The sequence below is a fragment of the Perissodus microlepis genome, chromosome 15, assembly GCF_051167445.1.
Source record: "Perissodus microlepis isolate ML-2025 ecotype Zambia chromosome 15, ASM5116744v1, whole genome shotgun sequence".
Lineage (NCBI taxonomy): Eukaryota > Metazoa > Chordata > Actinopteri > Cichliformes > Cichlidae > Perissodus > Perissodus microlepis.
In genome coordinates this window covers 18,390,871-18,401,905 of record NC_140475.1, presented here as the reverse complement: position 1 = coordinate 18,401,905, position 11,035 = coordinate 18,390,871, and the positions used below count along the sequence as shown (strand labels likewise).

The 11,035-nt window shown below is 38.9% G+C and overlaps 1 protein-coding gene across 1 annotated transcript in view; it reads left to right on the top strand.

The window, feature by feature from the left end:
- The first annotated feature begins 434 nt into the window (after positions 1–434).
- scara5 (scavenger receptor class A, member 5 (putative)) overlaps positions 435–11,035 on the top strand; it is a 111,420-nt gene continuing 100,819 nt past the window's right edge. Inside the window, exons 1-2 of the mRNA XM_084952294.1 lie at positions 435–640; positions 5,960–6,077. Of these exons, the coding sequence (XP_084808420.1) occupies positions 5,966–6,077 (112 nt within the window). The 5' untranslated portion in view covers positions 435–640; positions 5,960–5,965. The remainder of the gene's footprint in view (positions 641–5,959; positions 6,078–11,035) is intronic.

The window sequence follows — 11,035 nt, the reverse complement described above, 5'->3', positions numbered from 1 at the left end:
GGAGCTATAGTGAATAGCAGCTCCATATTCAGCATACAAAAGATGCTGAATATGGAGCTGCTAGTCAGGAGAAAAAGAGGTAGACTGCAGATATGAACGATGATGTAGTGAAGGGGGACATACAGAAGGCTGGTGTGCCAGATGAGGATGCAGGAGATGGAAGACAGAGGAGATGAAAGCAGGTGATTTGCTGTGGCGACCCCTAAAGGAAGCAACCAAAAGTGGAAGAAGATGGGACACAAACTCACTTTGTTTTATTACCTCCATCCAACAGAGGGCGCTCGTGTACAACAGGTGAGTGTCATCATCTTCACCTCGCAGCCTCTGTCCCAGCTGCTCGGCAACTTCAGCTGGAGTTTTGTGATGGTCACATGACGTTGTTATGGGTATATTACCCCAAAATGTCACAGTTTGCGCTCCACTACAGAGCTGCTGCCTGTCTCCGCAGCACTGACAGAGGCTGTGCATGTCCCTGTACTATTAGAAACTTTACCGATTACTTTTTGTTTTGTAGTTTTCATTATTCTTTGAGAGCTGAGCCACTGAAAAAAGGAAACGAGAGCGTCAGGACGCAGAATTTTGAGGGCAATTATGAAAAACGCGGAGCAGTGAATTTTATTTCCCGTTGACAGCTGAAAAGGTGAGACAGGAGGACTCATGCTGCTTCTCTCCTTCAGGATGTCGCACAGGCTTAGCGTTATCTGAGAAAATATGTAACGAATTTTGACTTAAATATGCATCTGTCTGGTCTGTCATTCATTTGAAAAAGGGTATCATGCAATGTGTACATACAGAGGATCCCTAGTATAAATCACATAAGTAGGCTCTCGGGAAATCTGCGTAAGAGTAAGAGATTTACCAAGGCTTGGTAATTTAATTAGTGCGTTCATAGGTTAATGACGTTTGTCCCTCATCTGTAAAACCACCAACGGGGCTGTTTCGACCTTTGTAGAGTTGCTGATTTATTGACATGTGTTCCACTTTTATTGCTATTAGACTATTAGGCTGAATTGCTGCATACAATTTACTGGAGCTCAGCGCTACACAAGGACAGGAAACCCACACTTAATGGAACTCATCCTCAGAAAATTGTTGCTTTGTGTTTCCGCGGTCATGGATGAAGTATCTCTGCTAATTAACCGAGAAAAATGGGTTAATGTTGCACACGGATGACTGAACCATGGCGTGGTGTGTTTGCCTTACTGTGACGCTTTCAAGGGATCCTCAGATTTTATGGAACACACTGAGCTGTGAGCTTTTGTTTTGATCACAGGGATTGTTTTTGATTGTAGTGATTATTTATTGCGTATTGAAAAGCAGTTTGACATTGGGTGTTATGTAATGTTTTGAAAATATATATTTATTCCAATTACACATGCACTCATTCATCTCTGTCGATGTACTTAGATTGTCAGGAGAGACCACACGCGTCGTGTCCCTCTGACCTCGCAGATGATCAGATTCTCTGCTGAGGGCAAATCTCACAGAGCGACAGTGCATGACAAGATAATTGCTTCCTCTTATGCTACTAGAATTGAGAGTGGTCCGCCTGCTGTGCTGAGTGAATTCCCATTCACTCTTTGTGCATTCATCTTCTGTGAAGTTGACCAGAGCAGAGATTTTATAAGAGACACACAGAGAATCCTGGATTGAAATCTATGGAAAATCAGCAAAAATAAAGATGGTGGAAGAAATATAACTTCCACGGGTTCAAGTCAGTAAATGCTTTAAGTGGTGCTTATCATGTTATTTGAATGGTGATTCAATACAAATCACAAAACACTTGATAAAAGGTAATTAATTAAACAGTAAAGATAATTTATGTGTTGTTTCAAAATAAATGTCCAAATAAATCCCTGGCTGTTGCGGAGACAGTCATGATGGCAAGGTAACTAGATTTGTTTCTATTACTTTTATCAGACCCAACAATTTGCTATTAACAGCAAAGCTTTTCTTTTTCTTTTCTTTCAAACTGTGGCCAGTAGGCATGTAATTAGTGGTCTCTTTACATTTTGTTGCCAGGTGCATTATAGACCAAGAGCCAAAATATTAGACATACTATAGTGATTATGACAAAACAAATGTGCTTTGGAATCTGCCCTGCAACCAATCACTTAAGCAGGTACTGGTCACTGTTATGAGACTACAAAGACATTTTTCTTTTGTATTGGTTGAAAGAACTTGCTGGATTTGAGATTTATTTTTATTTTTTTAATGCAAAAGTGCTTGTCTAAAGTGGATTTACAAGATCTTTGTAGTTCAAAATGAAAAGCAGTATGATTATCCTGTGGGAGCTAACATCTTTTTCCCCAATATATATCTACTTAAATGTAAGATGACTCCCAAAACAAGCCTTTTCACTCATAATTGTGGATGGTGTTAGGAGGATCAAGTCTGTGTATTGACTAGATGTGCCCCTGATCCCAATCTCATGGAGCAACAACAGGGCATGACCTGGTTACTACTTAAATTTTCTCCTTTTGGGTTAGATCTGAGCCCTGCCTCAGCAGAATGTGCAACAGGAAGTAGACAGGACACCAATGTGCTTTGCTACTGTATTAATTCGCCAACAAGTACCCGCACTGTTCTCACATGGACATCAGACATCAAACAGACTTTGCAATTTGGAGCTAACAACAGGAGGGCCGCGACAACGGCCATTTTTGACGTTAGGAAATTCTCACATAAATATCTATTTAGTATTCTTTGATTGCTGTTTCTCTGCTCTAATGTCTCTGTAATTACCTTGTTTGTGTACCACAGAACTCTGAAAATTTGTCTTTTATATTACTATAATACACAAAATCTTTGTTGGTTTGCCTATACAAGAATGTCAGGAATCAACTAATCTAAACGGGCAAACAAGCATGTTTTAGGCCACTGAAGGTTCTCATCTATATCAGATATGATGTCATCACACTATCTAGCAATAAATCTATATCTATATCTATAAATGAACACCTTATGAAAGCATTGTAGCCTTTTAATTTCACAACATTAACATATAAATTGTATCCACTGCAATGTGCATGTTTATATTATAGCATCATTTTGTTGCCTAGCAACCACATAATCAGCGATTAAAACACACAGTAAACAAAACTGTAGTATGGGCATGTGTGTAGCTATCTCATTCATTTCATGCTTAAAATTCTCTAATATTCATGTGGTGTTTATTTTAATTTATTTTTTATGATCAAGTCCAGAAAAAACAAAGGTCCGTAGTTGCAGAGCTGAAGAGGTAAAACACTAACTGCTTGGCTTTCCCACCATCCTCTGTTGGCACTGAGCGATTAAAAGTGTTATATCCCACCAGACGCAGTGTAATTAGAAGATAACTCTCCCCACACGCACAAACACATGTATAGGAGTGTGGAGTTTTTAGTGGAGTCACCTAGCAACCCTAATGGCTTCTGCCTAGTCTTAGTCTAAATGTCAACCTGACCCCCTATCCTATCTTTAATGAGAGACTTGACTGAACGCTTTTTAATGACTTTCTCAAATACTCACAGATCTGCCACTAGGGTTTGTGGAAGTTTAAAACCCACGACTCCGTACTACAGCAGATTTTATTTTATCCCTCCGAGGTGTCTGACATAACCTCTCTATCCCTGTCTTATTTGTCCTGTGTTTCCTTTTATATTATTCATATTTGGTTTGCATTATGCATACTGTGGGAAACCCTGCCCAAGCTAGAAAAGTAAACATGCTCGACGTAAAGTAAACAGTCTGGTGAACGAGTTCATGCTATTAGAACTTAAACATGCATGCTAATAAGTTCCTCGTTTTATTTAAGTCCTTAAGACTTAAATAAAATGTAAACCTCTGTGTGCTTTTATTAAAACTGAGTTACACAAGAGGTCATGTAACTCAGCTGGTTGATGACACTGTCAACCTGGTGCTCAAGGTGGGATTACTGCTTCCAAGAGAAGGATCTACTGGAATCCATAAATAAATCTGTTAAAATGCTCTGCATTCCTCACCTTGGGTATTTGAGAGAAAATATAAAGTTAAACAAAATGCAGTAATGAATTTTGCTAATATAATTTTTTACATTTCACAGTGTTAGAATTTTTTTCTTCGCATTTTCTTCTTTTTTTCCACCAATATATTTGGAAATATTGAGCAGTCTGTCGGATTCTAGTTGTTCATTAGCTCAAAGATACACTTGAGCTAATGATTAATTAAATCATTTATTTTTAATGTTATCATAAGTTATTACTCTTCAAATTATTGCTGGAATCTCAAATTAGAAATGGTACTGTTCATATAATGTTAAACTGGCTGTAATCCCCAGCTTAGTTACTGGTAATTAAGTCATGTTTTCAATCAAGGGTTAAATTGGAATTACAACATGGATCCTTCTCATTCCAAGTACTTGTGTTTACCTAGGCGTGTCTGGAAAAAATGCGTAATTAAACAGTGATTATTTACTGGTTACAGTATTAACATGTAAGTGAAAACGTAATTGTCTAATACAATCAAACACAGTACATTCCCATGTTTAAAACTTGCGTTGTCACATGTTTAAAGATATGAAAACTGCATATGTGTAAACTGGAAATCTCTCAACAGTAGTATCCCATCTAACCAAAAATCCAACATCCAGAAAGTACAGAGCAAAAACTGCTTTTTATTTTTGTGGGCAAAATTTCTTATTCTGCTGCCACTGCAGACTCAATATATTTCAGAAAGTGGTTGTTAATTAGATACACTGTTCATCAGATAATTTATAAAACTGAGTATGGCTACCAGCTCTATATTTACTCACTTACCATTTCCACTTGGGCTGACATTCAAATACTCCACCATGTTTTGGAAAACTGGCACAGAAGTTAAACCAAATTGCTTGAGGAGCAGAAGCCACTTCCACACACTGCTCACTGCCAGTTGGTATGAAAGGTGAATAACTCCTTTTCTCATGGCCTATGACTGACCTTTCATAATGTTTTATGTGTTTTCATTCATACCTTTTCTAAATGTTGCTTTCTAAAAGCAAAAAGACTAATGTAATGGGGCTGAAACATGACTTCTTTCCATCTCTGCTGGCTGAGGAAACAAGTCACATAACACTGGCTTAAAGACTGCCATATCATAAGCTTTTCCTTCTGTTTAGCTTGGAAATGTGTGTTTATTGTTGTTTAAAGCCGATCAGCGCTCCCACAGCTGCTCTACCTCATTCGCAGTAATAGAAGGCAGTAGATCACACTTACTTTTTAAGGACCACCTGTACTTGTGAGACGCTGACAGTGTGGACTGTGTAGAAAGAAAGATGGAAGTTGAAGTCAGATTGTGGAAATCTATGGGGGAAAAAACGTCGACTCCTTTGATTCATGCCCTCAGTAGACAGTTTGCTGTTTACTTGTAGTCAAAAGGTATGATAAAGAATGGTCTGGTTTTGTGCATGCCTACCTTGTGATTGACAAGTCAATCCTGTATGAGCATGGCTCTTTTAGTTTCCTACTAGCAGAAATGCACTCTGGTTTCAACACACAAAGGTGGCAACAGAAAAAGCTTCCCACTGGGACTTCATTAACCAAAAGGTGACTCTAAGGTGGCTGTGCCCATATTTTGCATATAGACAGTGGTTGACAGTCACTGAAAAAGTACATTCAATAACTGCAACCATTGCAGTCACAATGTAAGTAGTGAAAACTGTACATTTAATCTTCAGTTAACATCGCATGCTGTTTTTAGGATGAAGAAGAAGCTGTGTCTCTGCTTGAACATTGTATAATAGCATGGTTTCTGAGCAGATCATTTTAAATATTAGCATTTGAGGCTAACCAAAATAAAATACTGAAATGTAGCTAATATACAGGAAGCGGACTGATCCAGATTTTGGTTTCCATGTGCGTGTAAACTCACTCAACATTAGATTAAACTTTCAAATATTTCTTTTGGTTTTAGAGAGATTACAATCCTAAAATAAGCATATGTATTTTCTCTGTTTTCTCAGGAGGAAATGGAGAACAAGGCCATGTATCTGAGCACAAATGAAGAGAGAGAGAACGTCTCGATTTATGAAGAGGCCTATGATGGACACAACTTGTCCAAACTCAACCTGTGTGATGAAGGTAGGAGGAATAACTGAGCTGTGAAAGTGCTGAGTTGAACACAAGGCTTGCTGCTTTAGTTCTTTTAACTAAAATGCAGGCTTTTTCCAAAGGAACAACCTCGATTTAACCTCCCAGCACACCCACTGCATGTCCTGCTGCAATAAGTAGGTGATCACAGATGTTTGTAGTGAAGGTTGTTCTCTAAATGACAAGGACAGCTCTGAAAACTTACCGGAAAAAGCAGGAAACAAAATGGAAAAATAACTGATTTTCAGGATCTTTTATTCATATATACAAAAGCCACCCACACGCTGATAACAAAGACCGGATCTGTCAAGTGCGCTAACACACAGGCACAATGCTGTCACCCTTTGGCTCTCACATTGCTCTCACTGTGGTCATCTATAGAAGTCAGAAATATCCAGGAGCAACATCTGTATATGTGTGTAAATGCAGGTGCAGCTGAATGAATCCGCAGTTGACCCTGTGGTGGTCTCAGGTTTCAGTGCAGGAACGGCCAGTTTTTTGGGAAAGACTTATTAAATGTTAACTTAAGAATTTGTTGACATTTTAATGGAAAGTGGACAATGGCCGTACAGATCAGAAACTGTCCTCGTCCACTTTTACTAATCCAAGAACACTTTCACACCTCATTCAATTAAAGAGAGCATTTCTACCAAACAGTTTTAAAGCACAAGACTCTGACAGAATTTAAAAAACAGAGGTTAAATTAACCAGGCGGATTGCCCAAAACTCTAGTTTCTCAAATGACAGCTTGAGACTAACTGCTACACGCTTACATGTTAAGATGCCAAACTTTTACTGAAACATGCTCTTTGGCTGCTAATCTTCATCTTTGTGACAACTGAACAGGGGGTGATTTGTTTATCACACACCTATCTAAGTTTGAAGTTTGGCTTACAGTTAACATTAGTGAGGTGTTGTTACTGTGAGTAGTGAAAACCAAAAAGGGCAGTTGTAGTTGTTAGCTGTGTGGTAAGCTTCACCTCAGCTTATTTATTTAAGTCACACAGACCTAGAGATGGTTTGGTGACTCCTGGCAACAACCAGTGACTAGGGGAAAAATGTGTATTTCCTAACTGGCTAGCGAGTGGTTGCTGTAGGTTGCTGGCTGACTCCAGATAAAATTAGTCACAAAAGCTATACAGTCTTTTGGCTTCTCTCTTTAGGGGTCACCACAGCAGATCTGCCTCCACCTCACATTATTTAAAATATCCTCCTCTGTCACAATAAACATTTTCCTTTACATTTCTGTTAAAACTACATTCATGAACTCTGTGGTCTTCCTCTTTTTCTCTTCCCCTCCCATGACATATTTTGTTTGGGATACCCACCATCCCTGCTCTGTACATGTCCAAATCATCACAGCATTGTGTCTCTCTCTCTTGATCTGAGCTAATCTCGTCCCTCATGCTCACTCCCAACTAGCAGATTGCTGCAGTCACCCATAGTTAGACACTGACTGGTCTGCAAACAGTTGCCAACTGCTCACTAAGTGCTAACAAAACTGTGAAGAGTGTGAAGCCACTCAGAAACAGGGAATGTTCACTTGCAGTTAACATATATCAAAAGTTACATCCTCTTTGTGACCAATTTCACCCACTGACAACAACCTCCAGCAGCCATGGAAAGGCAAGTGGTTGCTGGAGGTTGGTGTTTGCCAGAGATACACTAACCGGTCTCTATCCCTGTGTGACTGAAGCCTTACAAAGCTGGATAGAATGTACTCATGTTTATTGTGACAGAGGAGGATATTTTAGATAATGTGAGGTGGAGGCAGATGATCTGCTGTGGTGACCCCTAAAGAGAGAAGGCAAAAGAAGAAAACAAACGTATAGCTTTTGTGACTGATTTTATCTGGATTCAGCCAGTAACCAACAGCAACCACTCGCCAACCAGTCAGGAAATACACATTTTTCCCAATTTTTCTCTGTGGAAGGCATTTGAAACATTTGCTAATGTAGTTATGTGATAAATAATATATCTTGTTCTATCATTATTTCCACTAACAGCAGAGCTGATTCTATCCTGTCCTCCAACCCACGGGTCAAAGTGTTCCTGGGTTATCAATATCTGTGATAATTATCTGGGCACAGAATGCCAGAGCTTCCTCAAACATAACTTATTTATTTCCTATCAATTGTTTAATTTCTATTAATTACCTTGGTCATATCACACTGTGTTGGTTTTTTTAATAGTCACAAATAGTCACTTGTAGCACATAAACTATTGGTTTTAAAGGGACCATAATGATAACGCTGTGGAGATAACGCTGTAGGTTATCGCCACAGGCTAAAGATGGAAAAGTCATCAGCATCACTAATGGAGCAAATTTTGCTGACTGACTGGCCAGGTTACATCCACAGATGACTGGTGTACTGGACAAGAATTTGAGGCTAAATTATGCTCGGTTTATTTGCTGTTTATGTATCAGAATAACTATTTACTACATTTTTATACTTTTGAGAGATATTCCCAGATCACAAAGGTAAGATAACAGAGGCTGCAAGTATTGGAAAGTCTGAGTGCTCTTAATTATGTCATAGTTTGGCTGTTTTTGTGCACAGCTGGGATTCTAGGTTTGTGTCTTTGGCCGGCCTTATCTGTGGTTCGTCATATATAAGAGAAGCCAGTGTGTCACTGCTTCCCCAGTTAATCAGCAAAATCATCATCAGAAAGCTGAGATGCTGGGGTAAAGTGAAGATTACTAGGGCTTTAATCACTAAGAGCACCGTAAGCACAAGCCAGCAGGGCAGTGAGGAGGGGACACATCAGGCTCGAGACCAGAATAAAGCAACTGAGCCTAGCGCGAGTACACGCTAAAACTGGATATTTTTTTTAAACAGCACAAGATCTAGCAGCAAATTCTCTACAAAAAATACATAATGCAAATATGATTTACAGAGAGAGGTCAAAGTTAACACAGTTTAAAATGCAAATTTTAAATGATGTTGTCATTCATTGAGGGAAAAGGTTATCCAAAGCTACCTGGCTCTTTGTGAAAAAAGTGTTCGCCTAGAGGGAAATAGCAAAGACCCAGCAAGAACTGCAGTCAAGCAGGAATAACCAGAAATGCATCTTTTCACATAGCCGTTTTGGCCCACTCTTTTATGCAGAATTGTTTTAATGAGTCCAGCGTTATTGGAAGGTTTTCAAGGATGAACGACCTGTTTAAGGTTATACCAAAAAGCATCTCAACCTGGACTTTGACTAAGCCCCTCCAGAACTGTCATTTTGTTTTTTAAAGCCATTTGTTTTATTATTGTTGAATCATGAACGTTAACTGAGGCAAGTGAGGCTTGCGATTCTTTAGATGGGTTGTCGATGTGGTCTTGGGGTAATTTTGGCAGGCCCGTCACTCCTTGGAAGATTTGACACTGTTAGAAATTTTCTCCCTGTGTATAATGGCTCTCACCAATGTTTCACTGAAGTCCCAAAGCCTTGGAAATGGCTTTGCAATCATTTCCAGATGGATAAATGTCAGTGACTTTGTTTCTCAGCTGCTTCTTTAGATGTTTCTTTAGATGATGTGATGCTTTTTGAGGTCTTTTAGCCTGCCTCATTTCATCAGACAGGATCTATTTCCCTGATGTTTTGATTCAACAGCTCTGCCAGTAATCAGGCCTGGGTGCAGCCAGTGAAATTGAGCTTAGCTTTCCAAAATTGTGGTTAATTGTTTAATTCATGATTCAACAATGAGGACAAACCCTTTTTCACAGCACTGTAGCTGCATTTTCTTTTCAAAATTTGCTCATAATCTATAAGCACAACCTAATCTACTTTTATCCAGTCATAGAACGGTTATAACACCTCCACCAGATCGACTCAGGAGACATTATGTATTTGTGTTGGAGAGTCTCTTTTATTTTGGAAGAAAAATCCTTGCATGGTGGTCTTATAATTTAAAGTGTCATTAAGTCCCCCCCCCCACACACACACACACACACAGTCTCATGGATGATTAGGAATTATAATAGCACGCTATTATTAATTTGACGTTCACATGTTAATGGTTAAACGTGCAAGCTTAGAATGGGGTCTTTAAAAAAAAATCACCTGTCAATTGCAGAGACCTACAGAGTGCCAAGTGTTTATGGAATCTGTTATACTTGCCAGACAGCATGTGTATTTGATCTGGAAAGTTACATTTAAAAGAACAGCAAAATTCAGCCATTTTACCCAAGCGCGTGTACATACCCAGACTCACACTAACTCAGCTGGAAACAAACAGATTCTGTAGATGTGTCAAAATCAGTAGGATTTTTTTTGTTGCTTCTCCAAGTTTACTAATAAAGGAAAGCTCAAAGTTTGCTAATTCCAGTCTAATCTGTTTATTAAACAGTGCTGTGTGCTGACAACATATCGCCAAAGACACATGAATCAAAAACATAAAACAGGACGATAATGTCATTTCCAAATGAGTCGAGTTACTTACTGACTGGCTTCCTTCGCTCTCAGATGTCAGTTGAAAAAGAAACACTCTTAGTTAAAGTCACCAACTCAGGCTTAGATACTATTCTTTTTTATAAAACAACCAGTGCAATGTTATCATGCTGAAGAAAATCATAAATGTAGGAGTTTTTAAAAGACAGTGTGGTAAATAAGCTTAGCTGTCTTTTTTTGGTCTCCACCACCTGTGCTTACAGTAGCCTGTGAAGCATGTGAAAGGGGGCAACTAGTCTAGCTTAGTACAAAGACTGAGAAAAAAGATCTGGCTGTCCAAAGTTTAATTATATGCCTCCTACTACCTCTAAACTGTTTATTTAAGTCATACAAGCCCAGTTAAAGGAGTTACAACTCATTTCTTGTGGGGAAAAAAACCGTCACATATTCAATTTCCAGTGTTTATGCTAAGTTAATCACCTCTCTCGCTCCATACTTGCATAATATACACACATACACACGTATGCCATGGAAACAATTTTCTCATCTCGTATACATCCCAAACTGTTAAA